Genomic DNA, 25,775 nt, shown 5'->3' on the forward strand with positions numbered 1-25,775 from the left:
GTGTACCAAGTAATTCAGTTCAAGCACATACATTTTAAAAAAGTATTGTTAATAATTTTAAGAAATGTATGTGAAGCCTCCATGGCTCAGGCAGCAGTGTGCCGGCCTCTCACCACTGGATACCGTGGTTCAAATCCCGGTCACTCCGTGTGAGATTTGTGCTGAACAAAGCGGGGGCAGGACAGGTTTTTCTCCTGGTACTCTGGTTTTCCCTGTCATCTTTCACTCCAGCAACTTTCTCCACTATCATTTCATTTCATTAACCATTCATTAATCATTGCCCCAGAGGAGTGCGACAGGCTTCGGCAGCCGGCACATTTCCTATCCTCGCCGCTAGATGGGAGCTTCGTTCATTCCATTCCTGACCCTCTCGAATGACTGGAAACAGGCTGTGGATTTTCATTTGTAATGTACTCTATGTCCAATGTCTTTGTCTTACTTCCTAGGCTGATGATGGCATACCCTATTGCCAAAACCAGTCCTAAATAAAATGAACGTGTGATTACTTTATAATTATAACTATTTCTTATATTGAATAGGTGGATCCCCATACCTAACAATTTTGAATGTAAATCTCGATTCAATATGGAACCTAAAAATGAAATTCTTGACACTAGACGACAAATCAATCGCTTCTTAGGTGCTTGTGGTTCTTTTTTTTCTCCCAGTAGTTCTTCATTCTATCTGATCTCCTCCTCCTTCCCTCCTTTGATAGCCAAATCGGTTTTCTGGTGTTAATCTTAACTTGGAACCTCTTAGTTTTCTTTGGTCACGCTCTTGGCTGGACATTCTTTAACATGACTTTGTAATCTTAAGATCTCTCAGATCCTCTTCCCCTTCCTTGAACCAGCTGGGTTTAGCCTTCTTGTTGTAAAAGAAGATCTGTTAACTTAATCTGTCAGGATTCATTCAGAATATGTGTCCATAGAAATCAATCCTCCTTTTTCTGTGACTTTACATAGAGGGCTTCGTTTCTATAGAAAACTTGTTTGTTATTTTGGAATTTGGGATCCATGAACTTCAACAAAATTTTCCTCTCCTTGATTTTAATGTATCCACAAAGACAAACTTGAAATGCAGTCATTGGTACAGTTATTTATTCACTTCAATTTACACATCAAACACACACATAAATCACTGCTTTCGCTAACAAAATACACATATCAACAAAGCTGCCATTTTAACAACTGTCTATCAGTAAGTGCAGGCCACATGGAAGTTGCAACGTTAAAACAATAGAAAACAGTTGGCTGCTTACAAGCATGTCACCTACAACACGTGGTCACAAGTATACTCCTGCTACACCATAACTCTACTAAACAGTAACTCGTCGTTACCATCAAAACCACGTCCTTATATATGTGCCTAGCCAGGCTTCTAGAAAGACATATTTTTTTGTAAATTCTAGAGTGCCTAACAACATGATTATATTGTACAGATTATTCTACCATCGTCTAGTGTCAGAGATACGTCATTCTGGATGTTGCAGTGTTTTTCACAATTCTGTAATGGATTACACATACAGGTAGTAATAAATTATATAATATTAATTTACAGGTATTTACATTAACTGAACGCATATAAAAATTTATGTGCAGCATGTTTCATGACAACCTCACAAACAACATGATCATATCGTATGTACATACGATGTAATAATAATAATAATAATAATAATAATTCAAGCTCAATATTTGTATTATTTACTTGGGTGAGAGAATACTGTTTTCAAGTTATATCTAGTTATCACACTTGCGTCATTGTCATCTAGTTTATCCCAGAATAGTTCACCTTCTCCTTATTCTTTTTGTTGTCAATGTTTATAGGGGCGTGAACATTCACAATTGTATATCCTTTGTTTGTCGACTTAAACGTGAGTGGCGATAGCCTTTCAGATGGAGACTCAAAGCTTATAATGGAGTCTAATATTTTCTTGTTGATTACAAAACCTGTTCCAAGATGGGGAACATTTTTCATAACTCTTGTCCCCGTCTTCCCCTTAAGTATCCTGAATCCTCCTGATTCAAAGCTGCCCTCGTCCAAGAACCTGGTATCTTGCACAGCCATTATGATGATTCTGTGTTCATTTAATGTGTCTGTTAGTCTTAAGTTTCCCCACTTTCAAAAGCAAAGTTGCATTAAAAGTGGCTACGTAGTTTTCTTTCCAGTTTTTTATTTTGTTTGAGGTTCCTCAAGGCGCTCTGATTCATCTTTGCGTGATGTTGCAGACTTCCCAGAATTCGAATGTCTGCTTGTGCACTTACGTGCGGTGGATTGACCTCCTGGTTTAATTGGTTTCACATCACACTTTTCCATGATTAATAATTCTTTGAGTTCTGGGGGTGACTTCTAGAGCCACCTTTTCTTACAACCGAGGTTGTTAACCCCGGAGGATTTTCACAGCCACCTCGTACATGGAGATAGACTCTGACCAAATGCTGCCCAAATTGGGAACAGACGCTTTTGGATTTTGATTTGATTTTTAATTCATGGTGAACTCCACTAGGCTCTTCTGCTCTCTCTACCATTGGAAATCAGATTCCTCTTCCGCCTTTGATACTGTCGACCAGGTTTCACCTTGTGACCCTAGGCAGGGGCCCTTACAGGGTGCTACCATCCGGAGCCGGATGGACCCAGGTTTTTTAACGAAGTGTTTAATAATGTGTGTGTGGTTTTTTTAAAAAGTATGTTGTGGTTATTTATTTATTTAGCGTATGATGCTTCATTTGACAATCGTTTGAAATGTATTTTACATATGAGTGTTATTAGAAAAATATAAACATATTTAAATACATGGATAATAGAGTATTTACAGACTAACTAGGAGGTAAACACACACACACACATATACACACACAACTGCAGGTTCTGAGATTTCATCACAAGCTGATGTCAAGTCCTTCCAGCCAAGTGAGTGCCATAGGGGTTACTTGATGTAGCTCCTCCATAGGTCCAGTGAATGCTCGGAGAGGACATTCTTTCACGATGTGGCTGATGGTTTGCACTTCAGCACCACAGTTGCAGGAAGGAAACTCCAACTACCCTCCTTGGTGTAGTGCAGAAGCAGTTCTTCCAATACCGCAGCGTATCCTGTTTAATCTAGTCCAGATGGTGCTTAGGAGGTTGAACCCAGGAGGTTTTGTTGTTGGATCATCAATGTTGATTAGACCATGTGGGTGTAATCTGGCCCATTCTTGCTTCCATGCTTCGTCAGGTCTAAAAGGTATGTCAGTTCCCTGGCCGTCTTCCAGGCAGGTTTCCGGGATTTCAGTCTCGCAACTGCATTTTCTTCTGCATCCTGGTGGATGGGAAGTGAGCTGTTCGTCATCACCTTAGTCCATAATCTGACAAGAGCATTTTGTCGTCTGATGTGAGGAGGTTGAATGTGGCTCAGTACGGGTAACCACTGTACAGGAGTGGAGTGCAGGGTGCCAGATATGATTCTCATTGTATGGTGCAGCTGGACATCGACCAGACGAGTATGGGAACTATTCAGCCATGCAGCAGAACAGTATTCAGCTGAAGAATATACTAGTGCTAAAGCAGTTGTTAGCAGTGAATTCGCATCTACACCCCATGATGTTCCAGCTAGTCTACCCAAAAGGTTGTTACGAATTTTCAGTTTAGCTGCCAGTTTCTGAAGGTGATGGCGGTAGGTTAGGGATCTATCTAAAGTTACACCGAGGCTTTTGGGGGTAGCATTACACCGCAGTGTGTGATTTCTGAACCTGATTGTCGGTTGGTAGTTTGCATTCCTGTTACTGAGGTGAAACGTAGCTACTTCTGTCTTTAGAGGGCTAGGTGTCAATCGCCACTTTGTGAAATAACCATCCATCTTCTCAAGGTCCTGGGATAGGATGTTGTGGTATTATATATATATATATTTAACCTGTGTGTTGGTCAGACTGAAGAGCTTTTAAGATACACTGAAGAAAATGGAAATTGCAACACCCAGAAAGAGTGGTGCTACATTGCTGCAATTGAACATGCAGGATGAATGTTCGGTTGTGCTTCGATGATACACTTTCAGGTCCCTCTGGCCGCAAGTTTGGACAACAATCAATACAGGATGTGCCCACCATGAGCTGCATTACATTGATAAATTCGTCGAGGCATGGAGTCAATAAGGCCCTGGATTGTTTCCTGAAGAATTGTGGTCCATGCTTGCTGCACTGCACGGGTCAGTTGTTCCAGAGTTGTGGGTGGCTGAGGACGGTTGGCCAGTTGTCGACCCATCATGTCCCACACATGCTCAATAGGACTGAGGTCCGGGGATCTGGTGGGCCATTCTAAGGTTGTGATGTCATGGAGAGCTTCTCTGGAGATGCATGCAGTGTGAACCCGGGCATTGTCCTGCTGAAACATCCCATTAGCAATGTTCGCCATCATATTGACAACCACTGGATTGAGTACCCTATCAACGTACTGTCAAGCTGTCATAGTGCCCTCAACAAGCACTAATTGTGATTTCTCATTAAAGCCAATAGCTCTCCAGACTATATTGCTTGGTGTTGGCCCTGTGTAGCTCTCGACAATAAGATCTGGGCAGCCCCTCTCCCCGGTACGTCGGCGCACACGATTCCGGCGATCACTGCGGGCAAGACAGAAGCGCGATTCATCACTAAAGGCGACCCTGTGCCATTCGTCGACCCACGTAGATCTTTCTTGACACCGGTCCAGCCTTACAAGTCGCTGTTGTGGGGTCAATGGACCACCTTCTGCAGGGACACGGGCTCATAAGCCAGCTGCACGCAGGCGATTACCAACTGTTTGTTGTGTAACGTGGGGTGCCACAGCTGCTCGAATTTGTGCTGCGCGCTGGGTCTGTGCCAGGTCTACGAGTGTGGGTACCTTCATTTAACCACTGCTGCCATACACGTTGTACCGTAGATGCCTGTCAGCTAACACATGCAGTGACAGTCCTTAACGATAATCCAGCCTCGCACAGCCCAATTATCCGAGCCCTCTCAAACGGCGACATTGATAGCATGCTCTTCTCTGTCGTCGAGGCATGTTTGATGGGGAACACTTCACTGCACAGACTGCAAGCTAACTACGCTACACCAGAGTCCATATACTGGAGTTGATTCTTCTGCAACCAATCACGTGGGGAGACCTGTAGCAACAATCCAATGGGTCTGAAACTTTGATCGTTTACATAACTACATGGCATCATTCCCTATCTTGAAAATCAACACAAACGACCAATGCCTTCATGGTGTTGCAATTTCCATTTTCTTAAGTGTACATCTCCCGAGATTCCTTGCAACCACTGAAGACCTGCTGGGAACTGGGGAGCATACTGATAATATCCTGGGGAAAATTAATTTAAGTGGTTTCCCATTGCCTTCCTCAATGCCATTTTAGGCCATTCATCAGCTGCCCTTATCATAGAGAACAATCACTTTTGTAGCCACTTCTCTGAAGTACAGGCGATATGGTTGTTGTCTGCTGGATGCAGATACCTTTTACTCAGTTAATCCAAGCTCTGGGCTGCCTCTTCTGCCATCTACACTGCACTGAAGTCCTTCATATCATCTGTAGGTACCGTTAAGCTCTTCACTCATAACTCTGAACTGGGACCCTTAGCAAATGCCTCACACTAGGTCATTGTGCTCTGGTACATGCATGGGCTGGGTCGCTGAGTAGAGATGCTTCAAAAGAGGTTCTCTACAGTGATTTAATAATTTTAACTCATCAGTTAACATTGAGTATTTTTAAAAAAATTATATTTGTTCGGGGTGTTGACCCTTGTAGACCTTTTGCCCTACTGGCACCATGTTATATGAAACCTGCGTGTAATTGTAATGGCGGAAGTGTGGTGTGTTGTATGTGAGGAAAGGAACATTAAGAACGACACTCAGTCCCCAGGCCAGGGATATTAATAATTACAATTAAAAAACCCTGACCCAGCCGGGAATCAAACCCGGGGCCGCCAGGTGACAGGCGGGCGTGTTGCCCCCTACACCGTGGGGCCGGACTAACATTGAGTATAGGAACAATAGAAAGGCGTGGGTGACAACTATTGAATAATCAGTACAACTAAAAAACCCTGACCCAGCCAGGAATCAAACCCGGGGCCGCCGGGTGACAGGCGGGCGCGTTGCCCCCTACACCGCGGGGCCGGACTAACATTGAGTATAGGAACAATAGAAAGGCGTGGGTGACAACTATTGAATTAGACAAATGGATCAAAGATTTTAACAATGACATGAGAATAATGAATTGCCATGTGTTAGTCATTCTTGACAGTGTATCATACAAAAATTCCTGCCAATATAAGCAATATCAGGGTGGAACTTCCTCCTCCTCAGTGCACTGGATATCTTCAGCCTTTGGATGTGAGAATAATTCAAAGTTTTAAAGTATATTATAGGCAGTAAAAACAAAAACCATGTATTCAGCAGATCAGTGATGGGTATTCTGTCAGTTTATCATTAGAGGATGCTCTATTCTACCATATGAAAGTTGCATGGGGAGAAGTTTAGGCTACAACAATAAGAAACTACTGATCCCACACTGGAATCACTGCTGGGGCTGATTCATCTGAGGAAAACCAATCAGTCCAAACATTAGAGGAAACTCTTGAATATCTACACAATGAAGCTACCTTCACAGCAGAGCAACTCATAGCAGTGCATCTAGAAAAGCCAGTGTTTCAGGAATTTTCCATTGATGACATTGTTGATCTAGTGAAACCAGCAGAAAGTTCAAGTGACACTGAAAATGAAATACCAAAGGTAGTGCATCAGAATATCACTGTGTAGATTGTTTGCATGGTCATTTTGAACAGAATTCTTTCTCAGTAGAAACCTAGGGTTACCTCATTGCCATTCATTCATTCAGGTATTTCAGCTCACAGTGAGATCTGTATAAGTTTGGTCCAAAATCATTTCTTTTTTTTTCAAAAGGATTTAATGTATAGGTAACAGCACTGTGTGTATATCATATATATACTGTAAACTTAATTGAAATTATTTTTCAAAGCTGAATGTACTTTATTATGCTTACGATAACTGTAAAAATTTTGCATGTAATATGTCACTGTGTTGTACGAATACAAAATACCTACATAAATTAAATGTTGAATTAATACTGATGTATCCACAAAGATGCACACAAAATGCTGTCAGTCGGTACACTTATTTATTTAGAACTTATTTTCACATTAATCACGCATAACCTAATTAACTGCTATCACAACAAAACACCATATCAACAAACCACCATTTTTAACAACTGCCTATCACTAAGTACATGGAGATTGCAACCTTGAAACAGTTGACTGCTTACTGCCTACAAACATGTTTGCCTAAACAAAACACGAAGTCACAAGTATACTCCTGTTAAACCTTAACTCCAACTAAGCAGTAACTCGTCTTGGTACAACTTCCGTAAAGGTTGACCAGTGCAGAACCGCTGTTTAATGTTCATTTGTCAGTAGGGATGTAGGTCAGTTCAATTAGTTCGTGGTACCAACTTGAATTAGTTTCTAGTATGACGTAGCAACAACTAAACTTAGTTTCTAATACTACGTAGCACGAAGTACCAACTTGGCCGGGTGATAAAATGGGAGGGCACTGATTGCGATGTTTAATTATTCTTTTCCTTTCTTCTTCTTGGGGCACTCATTGCGCACGAGGTTTAATTATTATTTTTCTTTATATTCCTTGGACACTGATTGCACGCGATGTTTAATTATTCTTTTCTTTGGGCACTGAATGCGCGCAATGTTTAATTATACTTTTTCGTTGCTATGGTAATCAACAACTTACTATTTAAAATGGATGTCGCTTGGTGTGGACAGTGCTGTGTGAAAACAGTAGATTTTGCACAATTTAGGTCTAAATTCGAAGACTTATTATCACGGCCTCAACACGAGGGAGAGAAAATGTGAAAAATGTGGAGAAAGCACCAAATTTCTTCCTGGCAGCTGATCTCTACCCTCCTCTCCATTAAGGTACATTCAAATGTCACCATAAATGTTTCTTTTTTCTATATCCTTCTTTATGTGTGTGTATTTCTTTTCCCTGAACCACAGTGTACCGCTATCTCTGAAGCATTTAAACATGCCATTATTTGTGTTTCTTATTGATAATGAATCATGAGTTCCCCTATTGCAATCAGTAAGAACAGCCCAATCTATGCTTTAAAGTGTGCAATTTCATAATTACTGTCTGCCTACATTGCTCTCGATATGTTAGGTCCGGCTAGTGACAAAATCATTGGTCTGTGAACAAGCAAACATTAGAAGTTGCGAAGCGGATTTAGGCCTCTATTTCTTATTAATATTAAATCGTAAGTGACGCTGTCTATGATTTCTAGTGTTCGGAATCGTAATTACTGCTTACCTACAAAAATCATTGGTTATTAATATTAAATCGTAAGTGGTGCTGTCTATGATTTCTAGTGTTCGGAATTGTAATTACTGCTTACCTACGTCTGAACTATTTCAGTATTATGTTATAAATCTTCGGTGTTCCTATATAATCATGGCTGGCGTTGGCACGAATAGACTCTGCCATTTCCTGAAGATTTGCCCCATGGAACGTCACTCCCATAATTCCAGACAGCGACATCCTCATTCTCTTAGGTCTTTTCATCGCGCGTAAGTTGGCTATAACTTCTCGCTGTCTTGAATTATGGGAACGACATTTCATTGTTCTAATCTTCAACCAATGACAGAGTCCATTTGCCCACCGTCAGCCATGATTACTATGTTACTTGTCCTGGCGAGCCTTCTCGGGAGTTATACCCTTGTCTCCACCATCAAGACCATCTCCTTATTTATGTGCCTGGCCAGGCTTCTAGAAAGATATACCACAAAAGACCTTCCCATAAATTCTGATGATGATGCTTGGTGTTTTAAGGGGCCTAACATCGAAAGTCATCGGCCCCTCATAAATTCTAGAGCGCTTAAAGCCTAGATTTAATGTAAAGAATATTCGACATAGTTCTCGTCTTATGTAGTGCCATTCTGGATATTACAATGTGTTACACAATACTGAAGGGGTTACACATCATATATACAGGTAATAATAAATTATATACTATTAATTACAGGTTCTTACATTAACTAAATTCATATAAATATATTTACAGCACATGTTTCAGGACATAACGTCACAAATAATGTGATCTTAAATAATACTGATACTAATACTAATAAGTGGATGTACATCAAAAGTAATAATAATAATAATAATAATAATAATAATAATAATAATAATAATAATAATAATAATTCAAGCTCGATTCTTGCATTAGTTACCCATGGGTTAAGAATATTGTTTTTCCACACCAGGTAAATGCTGGGGCTGTACCTTAATTAAGGCCACGGCCGCTTCCCTCCCACTCCTAGCCCTTCCCTGTCCCATCGTCGCCGTAAGACCTATCTGTGTCGGTGCGATGTAATGCTACTAGCAAAAAAATAATATTGTTTTCAAGTTATATCAGTTTATTAGACTTGCGTCAATACTATTCCAGAAAATCCCTGTATACTACATAAGTCATTCGAATCCATGTTTTACAACATGACCTCCATTTACTGTAATGGCATCTTCTTTATCGCACCAACTACACACTGAACAAACGATGGCATAACAAGAGGTAACTGTATATAAATGAAGGTAAGAACATGAAAGGAAACACTTAATATAATAAACACAATGACAGGTCAGTGTTGGAAGAGGGAGTGACAGAAAGAGGAGTCAAGAACAAACAAGAAAACATGGAAGATAATTTCAAAAGTCTTCATACACTGTTGTTTTCTAATAAATTGGTTTTCCCCTCATTTATCTCAGTTTTTCTGTGTCCATTTGTTCTTAGCCCCTCATGAGCTCATTGATGCTTCCTAGCTTTATCAGTAGTGTGGGTATCACCACGTGTCCAGGGACATATTGACAGATCTTAAGTCTTGATGTAGGCAGTGTAGGACAAGAAGAAAACTTTATAAATACAGGAGAAGGAAAGGAAATGAGTACAGGTGGTACTAGAATATGAACATAAGCGAAAAAGATGAGGACAGGTAAATATAAATGATGGAAATGGATAAACAAGTAAGTCATTTAGAAAGATAGGAATGTGAAAAGAAACGCATGCTTTGATGAACAGAATTATAGATCAGTGAAGAAAGAGGGGAAAATAAGAATATTTTAGTCTGTCACTAACAGTCTTGTACATAACTCCTTGTTCTCTCTGACAAAAGGACCAAATATTGAAAGGTTTGTGCCTTTTTATTTCACCAATGTACTATATGTGTCCTTTGCAGCTTTGTCCAGGTAAATTGCTCTTTCTATTTATTTTCCCTAATTCGGCTTAAATGCAACTCAAGCTTTTCAGTCTGTCGAACACACACGTTCAATATAAATATTACCCTGTAACATATCTGTAAAAAAAATATTAAACAAGGAATAAAAATACACCATTAAACACAGAATGATATGTTTCATTTCAAGAGACAATTTTCAGATTCTATCATATCACAGTAAATATGTGGAAATATTTTTGTTTATTTCTGCTCAAACACCTAGGAATTTGAAATTTGGAACTTGTCTTAATGAAGTTCTACTTTCTCTCCAGCATACAATGCGAGGCATTTGAAAATACATATATTAGTGTGTATTTGTATTCCTTGTTTAATAGTGTGTTTTGTTACGTGTATGTTGTAGTATAATATTTATATTGAAATAGTGAGTTCAACAGACTGAAAAGCTTTTAAGTTACATTTAACTGAGTCGACACTGGAAAGTATCGCTTCCTTCTTAGCCAACTAATTCAGCTTGATGTACTTCTTGTATTCTTCCCTCAATAATTATAACTTCAGAAGAAATTCTTTGGTATTCTTCAGCCGAGTGCGAGGCGTCGCCAACCTTGCGGTATTGCTGGTATCCTGCTGTCTGATGCTGTGTTGTGGTTGTTAAAGCAGTGTGGCCATCATCAGGTTGAGTACCGTCGTAAAAGTATGAAGCTGGTGTGTTCTCTGTCTCCTCTTTTACCAGGTATTTACTTGTCCATAGTAATTTTATTTTCAGAATCTTCCTCCACTTGGAGGCTGCCTAAGACAAAGAATACACTTAATCAGTTCAAAAAAAAAAAAGAAATGAAATGAAAAGTAATTATAAGTCCATGATCTCAGTCTGGCAATTACAAGTGGTTTCTGCGTATCAGAAAAGAACCCCTCAGGCTTTCAGCCCTCTGTCAATGGAACTCCTTGATACTGATGTTTAAGGTTTTCATCAGCTCTGTAGTCTTTTTAGGGACTGTCCCTCTTGCACTAATGATGAGACCTCTCCCATCTATGTTGTCCACCTCGTATTTGTGCATATAATATGGCACTGTAGGCAAGTAAATAGACTTTTATCAACGAAGGAAGGCATCAGAAAAAATTTACACGGAATTGAAATGTGCGATACTAAAAAAACTAAAAATCTTCTTGTAGAACACTTTAGAAATAAATCTGAGATCGTTAATTCTCATTTGGGAGAAAAGTATGACCTGATTTGCAATGAAGATGTTGATAATGTTATTAGATATTTCTGCAGACCTTTAGGGCTGCCGATAGTGGAGTTCAAATCCACTATCTCCTGAATGCAAGCTGATAGCTACGTGACCCAAACTGCACAGCCACCTGCTCGGTAGACAGAGAAAAGTCTACTGGGTACTGAACTAAAGATATGTCGACAAGAGTTGTTCAGTAATCAGAAGTTATGTGTTGTTTTATGGTTAGTAGTCACTTGTATCCACATTTTTCATTGCTAAGCTCATTGGTGTTGATATGAAAGAAAGCAGTACAAAATGTATATGCCGGGCTAAGTGGCTCAGACGATTGAGGCTCTGGCCTTCTGACCCCAACTTGGCAAGTTTGATCCTAACTCAGTCCGGTGGTATTTGAAGATGCTCATATACGTCAGCCTTGTGTTGGTAGATTTACTGGCACGTAAAAGAACTTCTGTAGGATTAAATTCCGGCACCCCGGCATCTCCGAAAATCGTCAAATTAGTTAGTGGGACGTAAAGCAAATAACATTATTATTATTATTATTATTATTATTATTATTATTATTATTATTATTATTATTATTATTATTATATCAAATATAAGGTTCCTAGAAGGAAACCACAATTTAACTTCATCGATTGCAAATGTTAAAAACATTTAAGCTCTTTAGGCTTTTTTAATCGTGAAATCACCAGCGCCTCACCCCAGTGCAGCAGTTGGACTGCTACACCCCTCCAAGACGCAGGCCACTAGTATACCGTTGAGAGACCACTGCAAGCCTCCTATGTAGGACAAAGCAGTGATGGTGCGCTAGGGGAAGCATGTGCCTCCACTTGCATAAATGCTTGCCTGTGGCCTTTATATTCAAATATAAGGTTCCTAGAAGGAAACAACAATTTAACTTCATCGATGTTAAAAACATTATTATTATTGTTGTTATTATTGTGTATGTGATTTCTGTAGAGACACGAAAACAGGGAACAAAACCCATCAAAATTAATCGTGGTGTGCTTCAAGGCTCCCCTTTGTCACCGGCATTATTTAACATCGCTACCAATCATATTGTGGAAGAACTTTCTGAAGATTCTTTAGCAAGGAATTACGGTTACTCGATTGCAAACGAGGAGCCTAACCTCACTATAATGTGTTTCGCCGACGATACGGTAATATTTGGGAAAAACACTGAATCTGCTGCCGAACTAGCCAGGATCGCCATAGAAAGATTTAAGGAACTCGGCCTGCACATCAGCGCTTCAAAATCAGCTTGTCTTTCTATCAAGAAAGGTCGGCTAACGGAGGAGAATATCATCATTAATGACGACTGTGAAATTAAATCACAGTGCAACGGAAGTGCAATTCGTTACTTAGGTGTGAATTTCATCAATGAAATTAAACTGGATCCACAAGCCGTACTTGAAAAGACGCGAAACGAGATTGACACCCTTGTTAGCTCACCATTGCTGCAATCTGACCAGAAATTTTCAATTTTAAACAGTTCAATATCACCTACTCTTATTTATCCACTCCAAGTTACTCCCCTAAACAAGATACCTCAATCTTTTCTATCAGATGCGGATAAAATATTAAAGAGTGGAACTAAAGAATTATTACAACTACCAGCAGACGTTCCGGATCACATGGTATACTCCGAAAGGAAGTATAAAGGCCTCGGTTTGTTTCGCGCGACTTGGGAAGCCAAACTACAGCATATTAACATCTGTAATAAATTATCGCTTGCAAATAACGGCTACATTAATGCAACTAGAAACTTGGAACAAGAGCGTACAATTTGTTTGCAAGATCTAGGCATAGAAATGAATGATCGAGTTATGTCCAAAAATAGCCATCTTCCCAACGTAAGGAAGGTCCGACAGACACTACGAGACAGAGAAGTTCAGTCATGGACGAAGTTGCCGCACAAAGGAAAGGGCGTCGGACTCTTCCAGGAATACACGCCAGCGAACAAATGGATAAGAGATCACCGAGGCTTATCCTGTGCGGAATGGAGAGAGGCCATCAAGATGACAGCGAACGTGTGCGCCGTTCGCTCCGTGCCAGGAAGGTCCCAGGACAACACCCTCTGTCGGCGTTGCCACAGAGAGCACGAAACCCTTGCCCATGTCCTGGGAGCCTGCCCTCACGGGGAGGTATTGAGAAATTCCCGCCATCATACAATACGACACATGATTGCGACCTCGCTGAGGGATCACGGTTTCACGGTGCACGAAGAGGTCTCTGGCCTAGCTACCGACGGGAGTAACAGACGTATTGACATGATAGCCTTTCAACCAGCTAGCAAGCAAGGACTAATCTTAGATCCCACAATACGCTTCGAGTCGCACGTTGGCCAGGCCGAAGAGGTGGACGCCGAAAAGAAGTCAATTTACCAGCCAACTGTAAACTACTATAAAGATAAATATCACCTAGACAATATTTCCGTCCATGGACTCATGATCGGAGCTCGAGGCACAATCCCTAAATTTCTTGTACAGCTATGGGATTCTCTCGGTCTCAGCCGGACACGACTCCACGACATCGCTATCGCCGCAATACGAGGTTCAGTGAACATACTCCGCAATCATCTATATAACATCTGACGAACCGTATTGCAAATCTATTCCTGAGCCTTTTGGGGAATCTTCTACCTGGCACACTAGCAAAGTCAACAGTAACTTAGAAGACAAAATACTGTGTAGTCGACATACTTTGTCCTTGTGGCAGCCTCCGCATGGGGGAAGTTGTAATAATAATAATAAAATTGTTGTTGTTACTTTCGTTATGGAAGCCATTGAAGAAAAGAAGAAAAAGGAATATAAAATAAGTGAATAACGTACATACCAGTTAACTCCATACCTAGCTGAGTTCTATGGTTTCCTTGGGAGTAAATGTAAACAACGTTCACACTCCTTACATGGCAAAATATTAAAAAATTACCAAATTTAAACTTTTATCATCTCAAGTTATTAGGAGCATCATCACTTTCCATATGGTCAGTTCCAGAGCCTTTTCCCATGGTTCAAAAATTATCATCATAGGTATTGAAACAGGAATGCCCTGTGAGCATTCACCGTTGATGTATTTCTTGAGGAGAACGCACTAAGACCCGACTGTAGGATTCAAAACAAGCGCCGAGCGCACAGGCATCATGGGGGACAACATGCAAGCGAGCGCTGCTAGGTTAAATCGTAATTTCGAGAATGTCAACTTGTAGACCTGGACAACAAAGGCTACTGCCCCAAATTTCACGAAAATCGGCGGAAGGATGGCCGAGATATGAATTTTGTAAGAAACTCATATTTCTAGTCTCGCCGTCTGACCTTGAGCAATAAAAGGGGGTCGCCAGCCTCGAGGAGATCAGTGTGTCAGTGTGTCACAGTGGGTGAGAGAGTACTTCGTTGTGAACCAGCTGTCTCACTGTTCGGGCCTGCTGATGTGATACAGTTTGTTACTCTGTCCGGTTAAGGACCGGTGGTTGAAAGTACGTGATACGGGTGTTGAAAGCCTTTTCAGTGAACTTCAACTTCGCATGTAATATCGGTCTGTTGAACCGAGTAACATTATTTCTTTTTGTGAATTTTGTGTTGAAGAGACTGTACAGTAATCACTAGATATTTTGAAACTGTACATAAAGGACTTAGGGCATAAAGACTGTGCTTTAGTTGTTTCCTCTCCAAGAGACTGTGTTAGGTTATTTCACGAAATTGTGCCCTAGTGAAAGTACAATTCTTTTCATGGACAGTGTTATTTGTTTCATAAAGGACAGTGCCAACCTTTCTTTTAAAGACTGTGTCAGTTCACTCCGTGAGAAAAACACTGTCAGCATTTTCTTTTCATAAGACTGTGCCAACCTTTATTTTCAAAAGACTGTGTTAATTCACTTCGCAGAACCGTGCTAACATTTTCTTCCATAAGACTGTGCCGATATTTCCTTTCAAAGACTGTGCTGATTGGTTTCAAGGGATTATGTTAATTCCCCTCATAAAGACTCTGTCTACATTTACGTGTAATACAGTGCCTCAGTGGAAAATTTATCTCTGAGATACTACGTGATGTTTTCTTAAGACTGTGTTGTAATAGAACTTAGTTCTCTTTCACAAGACCGTGTCATAAACTTTTTTTTCTTTCTGTCTTCGCAGAAACTAATTTATTCCTATGTGTGCGTGTGCTAGAACATTGCATGTGCTCTTTACAAATAGTATAAAGACTGTGTCCACGGGACTTAATTTATTTTATTTTCGCACTGAAATTATGTGAAGTGGTAAACAGTTGTATCTCAGAAAATTCCAGATTATTTTCATTACCTATCACTTCGAGTTCGACAGTGACTATTGCACGAACAATATTAATTATTTGCACAGAACTGTGATTTTGAATTCATCTCTTTTCCAAAAGTAATGTGCGTCCAACACCATTCCCTGTGGAACTTGTTCAACCAGTAAACAGTGTCTCGCCACAATTTGCGGTGCAGTGCGGTAGAGAAGTGTCGTATCAGATTCTATTGACATTCTGTACGAAAGTTTTACATTTCTCTACTCCCTTCATGGGACTTAGTGGAATAAAAGGTTAAACAGCTATTCCACGCTGCACTATCATCAGGCGACCACCCCAGGTTCGAGTCTCCTTCAACATCAAGGGCTAACAACCGCTGTGGGACGACGTCTTCTCCACATCTTTGAGGACATTCAAACCATTCGTCTGTAAAAGATATAATTTCTATGCATTCTTTGAATAAACTGCAAGTTCCACTTTAAATATGAACTCATTTTACTACCCTTCTTTCGTACTCTCTAAAGCATGAACCATACATGCCTTGGCATTAATCCATGCTCTCCACAAAGCTGAAGTACAGGCGTTCCTGTTTCAGAGAGAAGGTAGTGAATAATAAAGTGGCACCCATGACGCTGGGGCTCGATTAAAGAGAGTACAAAGTGACAATAATTAACTTTGTTGAAATCAGTGATATCTCTACTTTCACTTTCAAGTTCAGATAGAAATGAAGGGTACTTTAAACTTTAACTTCAGTTCAGTGGATACTTTAAATTTTACCAAGTTCAATTCAATGACTTTGATAACATCTTGAACTCATGGCACAGAACTCTGATTAATTTTGATCGCACAAGTGATTTTTTTTTTTTTTTTTTTTCTCGTTCTTAAATATTTCAGGCACAATATTTGATTTTATGCACAGTCTCATATAAGTGTTTGATATTTGTGTTAGTGAACTATTGAACTTTACCATTGGACAATAATGGTGATTTTACGTATGAATTGAATGATTGTATTTTCTGCATTTTGTGAAACTAACAACATTATTATGGAGAATATATTAGCTGCTATTGAGGCTTTTGAAGCCAGTCTAAATGACAGGATTACAGAAGTATTGCTAATTTAGGGCATAGGATTGATGCCACTAATAATACTTGAGGAGCTCATCTTAGAGAATCTAACACTACCTTAAATGCTAACATGACTCAACTTAGAGAAGCTAATGAGGCCACTAATACTAGCAAGAACCAACTTTGCGTTAACCTGGAAAGTTGTATTGATGCCACTAATGCTAGTATAGGTCAGAAGTTAATGATAATTTGGAACGTAGACTCAATAATGCAGGTGCTGAAATTGAGAAACGATTTAAAGAGTCTAACGAAAGAATGGATTCTAAGTTTATGGAAATAAATGAAAAATTAACTAGAAACTATTAAGGAAGACATCAGATCACAAGTAGTGGAGGACTTAAAAATTGCTTTCCCTTCTTCTCAGGAAGTCCTTAAATAAGTAGAAAATTTAAAGGGAGAATTTCAAGAGTCCCATGCTCAATTATCACTTGCGCAAACCAAAATGGCTTCTGTTCAAGACAAACTTCATGAATCTGTTAAAATAATTTCGTGAAATTAGGAAACGAAATTACTCTTCTGAAAACTCAGCAAGAGGAGGCTGATAAATGTGTCAAGACACAATTAGATAGTGCTCACACGCAGATTGCTCGTATCTGTCGTGATGCAGCAGAAGTTAAAACCGACTTAGAGAAGGAGGTCAAAGAAATTGAGAATTCCGTACAGGGGGATATTAAAACGCTAAAACTCAAACTCCAAGGAGGTATGGAATCTCTCAGCAGCAAAGTATCCCAAATTGAACAGGATGTCTTATCATCTAGCCTTCACTATACTAGTGGAGAAACCATGAATGTTTCCACAGCTTTTAAAATGACTGAGGAAAAACCAGCCAAATTTTCGGGGAAGGAGGAGTATACTGCTAAAGAGTTTCTTCTTAACCTTGAAGAGTATTTTCAGGAAAATCACATTAAGACAGACCACCGATTATGTATAGCATCTCAATTGTTAGAAGGCAAGGCATGAATGTGGTACACTGCTTTCAAATTTAGTGTCAGCATTTATCAGGAATTTAAGGAAGTCCTACTTAAACGATTTTGGAGTTCTGAAACTTAACACTTGAAAAAAAAACTCCAATTATACTCTAGAAAGTATAACACTTCCGTCAGTTCCTCACGATACTCAGATGATCTTATATCTCAGCTTAAAAGGATGCAGTTTTTTGACCCTCCTTTGCTGGAGCAAGAACTTATTCAGGTCATAACACTGCAATTCCCTCCAAACGTTCAGGAGATATTGGTAGCAGCAAACGTCCAGGACTGAGAGCAGCTTGATGACGTCTTGAGGAAACTCGATACTGCGCACACTCAGAACGTAACGAAAACAGGTAGAACCAAAGAAACTACGGCTAACCCCGTGGAGGTGAAAACTCCGGTTCAAGTAAATCCAGAACCACGAGAAGAAAGAGAAACTCGTCAAGACATTCCATTCCGGTACAGAAGATATAGAAAGTGTCCCTATGAAGAGAGGGCCATGTTTCAACAAGGACCTTCGTGGAGGCAGACAGCTAGTCAACCTAACGATAATAGGAACTCCCAGCGTGAAGAATTAGAGAAACGTTGGAGCGAGAGACTAGAGAATACGTAAGGAGTAAGAACAGGAAGAAGGTTTACCTGGAGCAGCTTCTTTGGAATACCAGGCAGAGGTTCAAGGAAGAAATGATAGAACGGAAATGGATCCCGAAGCTACGGGTGGAGAAAAAAAAAAAAAAAAAAAAAAAAAAAAAAAAAAAAAAAAAAACAACTTTATTGAAGCAATAAGGAGATTGCCTGAAAACCCGGAGGAAGGAGAAGTAATATGTAGCGCAGCCATTAACCATTGGTATTTAAAGGATATGGATTTACTGTATGAGGATTCAACACCATGACAGCCTCAGATACAGCGCGGTTTACCGATCATAATTGTTATGTTAGGCAATATGATTGTCAAATCTTTAGTAGACTCAGGATCACAAGCCTCACTAATTTCGCAAACATTGATAGATGTGGCGTAAGAGACGACCAACATTTCCATTCTGCCTGTTGCCCAAGTTAAGATTAAAGGCGTAGTTCCCGACAAGGATATTAAAATGGAAATTCTAAGTTCCCATGGAAGGAATTAGATATTTTTCCACCAATAGAGCATATAAAAAATTAGATGTATGGCTTTTCAGTCGTTTGCTCTATTAACCAGCGTTTCGTCTTAGGTCTGACACTAGACTCATGCTAGCCGTAGGATAATGAGGGTAGATGATGGTGAGGATTATTTTCTGAGGCAGAACCGTGAAATTTTTGGTCCCTTATTTAGAGTTGACGAAAATTTCTGCTATTTGGTCACTGGAAAACATAACTGACCATATTGTAATCTATCAGTTTCATGTCCGTATTGATACTTGGTATCTACAATCACAAAGAATGGGTACCGTCCACCTAATCAATACTTTATTATATCTTGTGACTAAGCAGTACCGGTTTCGACCTTCACAGAGGTCATCCTCAGCTGGTCATAAGATCTAAAGTTAACATATCATTTTAAAACACTACTAAATCTAATGAAGAATGTCACATGTTGTGAGTGATAATATTAAAATATACAATATAAAATATACAATGATATGATGTGTCTTCTGGTTTAAAAACAAGCGTCAATATTCTATGACATGTATGTGTTACATAAAATTCTAGTGTACTGTTTGTGAGTAGTAGATAATTTGGTGAAATACAATTTCAACAAGTAAAATGTTTATGGCATTCTTGGGTTACACTTTGAAGTTCAGTTCATATTGGTGAATCGTTGTATACATTCATTGGTATGTTTATACTAAACATTCTGGAACATTCTATGATATGGATGTAATAAAATTTATCAAATAATACATTAAAATACGATAAAATGTTCACAGTATTCTTGCGGTACGCTTTGGAATTATATTAATTTTGTGCATTCACAGGTATGTTTGTACCAAGCATTTTAGAATATTCAACTATGTATATTGTTTTTCTTTTAAGTTCATATGATTAAGAATGTTGGATGATGAACATCAAAATATTATGGTATGTCATAAGTTTTCTTGGTACTAATCTCGTTTAAAGATATTGAGTAGGTGTAGATGCTCCCTCTTTGTAGTTTTGTTGTTGGACATTCAGTAATATAATCCTGTTGACTGGTCGAATGTGTACAGTTAGGGAGCACGTCGTTTGACCGAATGTGTTGTACGGGGCATATGAATGTAGTTTGCATATTTGTGATCATAAGTTCGAAACGCATCATCGGCAGTCGTGAAGATTGTTTTCTGCAGTTTCCCTATTTTTACACCAGGCAAATACTAGGGCTGTTATTATGGCCACGGCTCTTCTTCCCCAGTACTCCTCTTTAAACAATATTATTATTATTATTATTATTATTATTATTATTATTATTATTATTATTATTATTATTATTATTATTATTATGTACGTATGGACCCTGTTGGATCACGCATTACATTTATGATTTACCTTTCTAACAGACCATATTGCTTTCATTCTTTTGCTGTGTGCCTGTTTTCTTTCTTCTGACCACTTAGTCCCCGACGGTAAATGTTTCTGTCCACTATTTCTGATGGTTCTATCTGGGCCTTTTCCAGATCATTTTTGACATCTTGTATCCATGGTACGTTCTTCAGTTTTTCAGTGTATGTCATAATCTTGTGGGTTATCGTTGAAGACGATAGTCTGTGAACATGTCCATAGAATTTCAGTTTTTCGTTTCCTGACGTCTGCGGCAAGGTTAGACAGTCTTTCCGTAGCTTTGCGTGATTTGAGTCTATACCCTTCTTCCTGGGCCCAGAATTTTCCTTAAGATCTTCCTTTCCTCCTTCAAGATGTTTTCCAGATCACCTTTATTATTAAGAACCAAGATTTCACTTGCATACAGCACTTCAGGTTTAATCACCGTATTATAATGTTTGATTTTTGTATGTATGGACATGCATTTCTTGTTGTAGATGTCACGGGATCTCCAATATGCTCTTTTGAGTTTTTGTAATCGAACTTTCTGTGCTTCCTTTTCCAACCCTGTTGCTTCTATTATCTCACCGAGATATTTAAAGTAAGGAACTCATTTGATGTGTCCATATTTTGTTTGTAATTCCTAAATGTCGAATTTAGTGCAAATAAACGTGATCTTCTCGAATGAGATTTTTAGTCCAGTTTTCTCAGCGTATTCCTTGAGGATTTCAATCTGTTTGATCGCTGAAATATCACTGTCTGTTAGTATCGCTAGGTCGTCTGCGAAAGCTAAACAACTGACCGTAATGTCATTGTTCTTTTGGCCAAGTTGAATGGGTTTCCAGTGCTTCTGAACTTTTAATTCCTTCTCCCATTCCTGAATGACTTTGTGTAGAACAAGGTTGAAAAGCAGTGGTGACAGTCCGTCACCCTGTCGCATGCTGGTCTTAATGGCAAAGGACTCCGATACTTCATCTATGAATCTCACTTTTGACTTGGGGTCCGTGAGTGTTTCCTTGATGAGTCTTAATGTCTTTGGGTCAAGCCCTTGTTCTTCTAAGATGTTAAAGAGAGACTGTCGATCGACCGAATGGTACGCTTTCTTGAAGTCGACGAAACTACAAATAATCGGAGAGTTTCAGGTTGCTCTATATTTCAATATCGTCTTCAAGTTAAAAATTTGTTCAACGCAGGACCACCCAGGTCAGAAACCGGCTTGATATTCTCCAATTTTGTGTTCAAGCTGTTCTTGTACTCTTTGAAGAAGACATGCGGAGAGAATCTTGTAGGTGACGTGAACGAGAGAAATTCCTCTGTAGTTATTTACATCGGTTTTGTCACCTTTCTTGTGTACCGGATGGATAAGTGCACATTTCCATTCTTCAGGTAGCTTTTCTTATTTCCAGATGTCTTATGATTATTAGTGTGAGCTCCTCAAGTGTATTTGGGCCTATGTTCTTTAAGAGTTCTGCGACTATGCCATCTTCTCCAGGTGCCCTGTTATTTTTGAGTCTGAAGATGGGTCTCTGAATTTTTCTTTGGTAGGTGGTGGATATTCAGGGTTTATGTGTACAGGAGTTTGGGCCATCGTAATGTTGGCTCCTGGCAATTGAGTAATTCAGAGAAATATCGAGCCAACTCCTTACAATTATCCTGGTTAGACAGCGCGAGTTTTCCGCCTTGTTTTCAGAAGCATACATTCTGTGGGGTGTATCCACGGATTCTTCCTGCGAAAGTCCTGTAGAAGTCTCGCATATTGCGATCTTGGAAATCTTTTTCTATAGATTCCAGTTGGTCCTTCATGTATCTCCTGTTCGTTTGCCTGATTACTTTTGATGTTTCTTTCCTTGTCTGAAGATAGTGTTGTTGAGCCTCGAGTGACTTCTTACAGTTATATTTCTGAAAGGCTCTCTTCCGCTTTTCCAGTGCTTCTTCACATGCAGAATCCCACCAAGTGTGTTTCGTATTCTTCTTCAATGCAATCGTCTCTTTAGCTCTTGTAATGATCTTGTCATGGAACTGTTGCCAGGTGTCCACCTTTTCCTTTTCCCATTCTTCTTTTATGTTAGTTTCCTTTATCTTTTTCGTGTTGAACTTCTGAAGATGCGATTTCTTGTAGCTTCTTCTTCTTCTTCTTCTTCTTCTTCTTCTTCTTCTTATTATTATTATTATTATTATTATTATTATTATTATTATTATTATTATTATTATTATTATTATTATTATTATTATTATTATTATTATTATTTCTTCTTGAAAAGTGAAATCATCTTTTTTTAAGCTTTACTTCCCTGTACATTTCAAATGAATTGCTGCGATTTTGCAGCGGTCGACCAACAGAGTGGCCGTCGGACTAACCTTTCTCCCTGGAATCGTTCAACAACATGATAATACAAATTGCATGTTTCATGGTACATAACCTCTGATTGTGATTCACTCTTCTCATTTGAGGTTAAACAGTGTTTTCGGCAGTGTTTAAATATGGGCGGTTGAACATAAGTTTTAGACAGTGTCTAAGTGATAAATAATGTCAGCAGTGCAGCAGCCATACTTAGGCATTGTTTAACCGTAGACATAGTCTAAACACTGTTTCTGCAATCGGCCCTAAGTATCCAGGATATCTGTGTGTACACCATCGTGCCTTACACAGAGTTCTATCCATCTCTAGGTCTCGTTGACATCTTGCGGAGAAATTCAGGAGTTATTTTTAAAAAGGCTTCCTCCACACTTTGGCGCAATTCTTTATTAGTCGTGTATCAACATCGAGCCACATAGGAGTTGATTACTCCCCATAATGATTTGTCTGGCGTGGTAAGGTCCGTGCTTCGTGGTGGCCATTTCAGTGGGGCTGGAGATGTTGGTGAGCCCTGCTCAATCCAACAGCCTCGAAATTGTTCATCAAGGAACTTGTGCACAAGAATAGTAAACTGAGCTGGAGCCCCGTTCTGCTGTAACCATACATGATACATGATTCTCTTGACTTGGAACTGAGGTATTAACCAAGATATGCACAGATAAGAATTTCTATTATGTACCCTTAAAAATAATACGGTCCGAACAGGTGACTTGCTGACATCCCGGCCCATACCATAACACGAGGCAGGTTCCTTTCCAACACTTGCACATAGTGGGGATTTTAGACCAGAAAACCACATTCCTCCTCTGTGAACCGTGATACAACCTGTGACAAAGTTTGTTAAATAGTCCTGTACTATCAACATAGATGAACAATGCATGACTGTCCTTCAAAATAGTCCCCTCCCATAACTATGCACTGCTGAGATCGGTGATACATGTCCTGGAAACTTTGCAAGAAGGCTTGCTTTGGGATGGTATTCAAAAGCCTCGTCACATTTCATTGGATGTCAGGAATATTGTCAAATCTCTTCCTTTCAAAGCAAGTTCGAGTTGTGGGAATAGGAAGAAGTCTGGAGGATTGATATCTGGCGAGTATGGGGGATGTTCAAGTGCACCACCCCCTTTTTGGCCATGAACTGTTTGACGATATTGGCTGTGTGTGGGCGAGCATTGTCATGGAAAAAAACCATGAAACTTGTTGTGCGTACTGGGGTCATACCCTGCGTAGATGTTTCATGAAACGGGTCAAAATTTCATTGTACCGTGCTGCATTCAGCGTCGTTCTCCCAGGTAGAAATTCCTTGTGCATAATGCCTTGACTATCGAAAAAGGTGATGAGCATCATTTTGATGCGTGACTTTTCGGCTCTGACCTTTTTCCGACGAGGGGATCCTAGAGAATGCCATTTCATGTTTTGCCATTTCATGCTTTGCCATTTCATTTCAGGGTTGTACTTGAGACACCAGGTTTCATTCTCAGTGACGATACAGATCAAGGAATTTGGTGTCACATCTGCCGTTTCGACAATGTAACCCCCCCCCCCGTTTTGCAGAAGAGAGCACATAATATAAGGTACATATAACACAAGTAATGATTTAATAAACCAAAATAATAAACCTGAAAGACCAACGTCAGCTGATGATATACCAGGAAAACATTTTAATTTTCGACAATACATGGCTACACAGCATAACCAACATGACAACTAGAGAAAAGATACATGGGAAGCAGGCTGGGAAACCCTACAGACGAGATCTTACGTGACGTTGTAGGGAAAGAAATGTGAGAGCATTATCCCTTTAGTCTAATTTACTCACAATAAAGAATTTTAACAAGATCTAAAACACCAATAAAAAGGATAACATAATCAATAAAAAAAAATCGAACCACGAGGTTCCTATTGGTGGTTCTTCATTAAATCAAATACCAACACAACATTACAATCACTTTTAAGAAGGTGAGCATAACTTTGATAATGAAATTTACAAGGAAAATTTAACAGGGAATATGACATAATTACAATTATCTTACAAGGCAAATCCAAAGAGTTTTTTACAAGACAAGAAAACAACGGAAATTTAAATTTAGTGCAGCCGGAGGTGCAGTCCTCTCCTAATACACATCAGTGAGGGACGCATAGCTCAACAGGTGTACACTAAATTGACGCCGAATGGAAAAATTAAATTTTACATTTATACAAAAGGTTAATAAAAGGAATTGCCTCCAAAATAAAGGATATGCCTAGCTGTCAAACTAAGGCATTACAAAATCAAACGGTGAAAAACCAGGGCCTAAGGTAAACTCCGCACAAATGAATTTACATTTTAATTTAACACTTGAGAAAAGAAAACATGCTTACCCTGGGATAGCTGGAGCCGCTGAGCAGACCACCTTAGAAGGTGTGTCCGATCGTTAAGATGTACGAAAACCAAAGACTCTGAACAGAGCGTTGCTCCTGCTAAGGAGCCAAAAGGCTGGAAATTGAGAAATACTCAAACAGCCAATCAGGGAAGCTACCTATGTTTTGACCTGAATTTTCACCAATACAATTTAGCGTTATTTTTGCCATTAGCATTACAGCACCTTATATGGTAATGTGCGAAATTTATTCTAGAGGTTACGATTGCGAAACTCAGCGATTTCGAGATCAAAGCCTCCACGTGGCAACTACAGGGTGATACAAAGAATGGGTTACAACAAACATTTTACTGGAGATCTCCAATATCAATGTCTTTTAACACTCAATGATTAAGTAAATAATTGTCTCTTCTGTGAGTCCTGAATATTCTTTAAAATCACACAATTTCACCAGAAATAAAACACACAAAATTTTACATCATTTTTACAACAACAACAACAAAGAAAATTTAATCGAATTCTTCAAAAATGTCAGTTCCTTAGTTTCTTTTGACAAGTCAAGGATTAAATGATTCCACCGACTATTAACTCACCAATACCAATATAATGGTCCGTTATTGGACATTATAAATTTTCCAGCTAACTCATTCTTGGTTGCCTGCGTTTCGCCCTCGTGTGCTAAGTTAGGCTCATCAGTTGGGAC

At 39.3% G+C, this 25,775-nt stretch overlaps 1 protein-coding gene across 1 annotated transcript in view; it reads left to right on the top strand.

Annotated features, from left to right (window-relative positions):
* Window positions 1-25,775, top strand: part of LOC136857637 (DNA-dependent protein kinase catalytic subunit) — an 873,484-nt gene that overhangs the window by 366,907 nt on the left and 480,802 nt on the right. Inside the window, exon 20 of the mRNA XM_067136445.2 lies at window positions 10,850-11,000. Within this exon, the coding sequence (XP_066992546.2) occupies window positions 10,850-11,000 (151 nt within the window). The remainder of the gene's footprint in view (window positions 1-10,849; window positions 11,001-25,775) is intronic.

This window comes from Anabrus simplex, chromosome 1 (genome assembly GCF_040414725.1).
Source record: "Anabrus simplex isolate iqAnaSimp1 chromosome 1, ASM4041472v1, whole genome shotgun sequence".
Classification (NCBI taxonomy): Eukaryota; Metazoa; Arthropoda; class Insecta; order Orthoptera; family Tettigoniidae; genus Anabrus; species Anabrus simplex.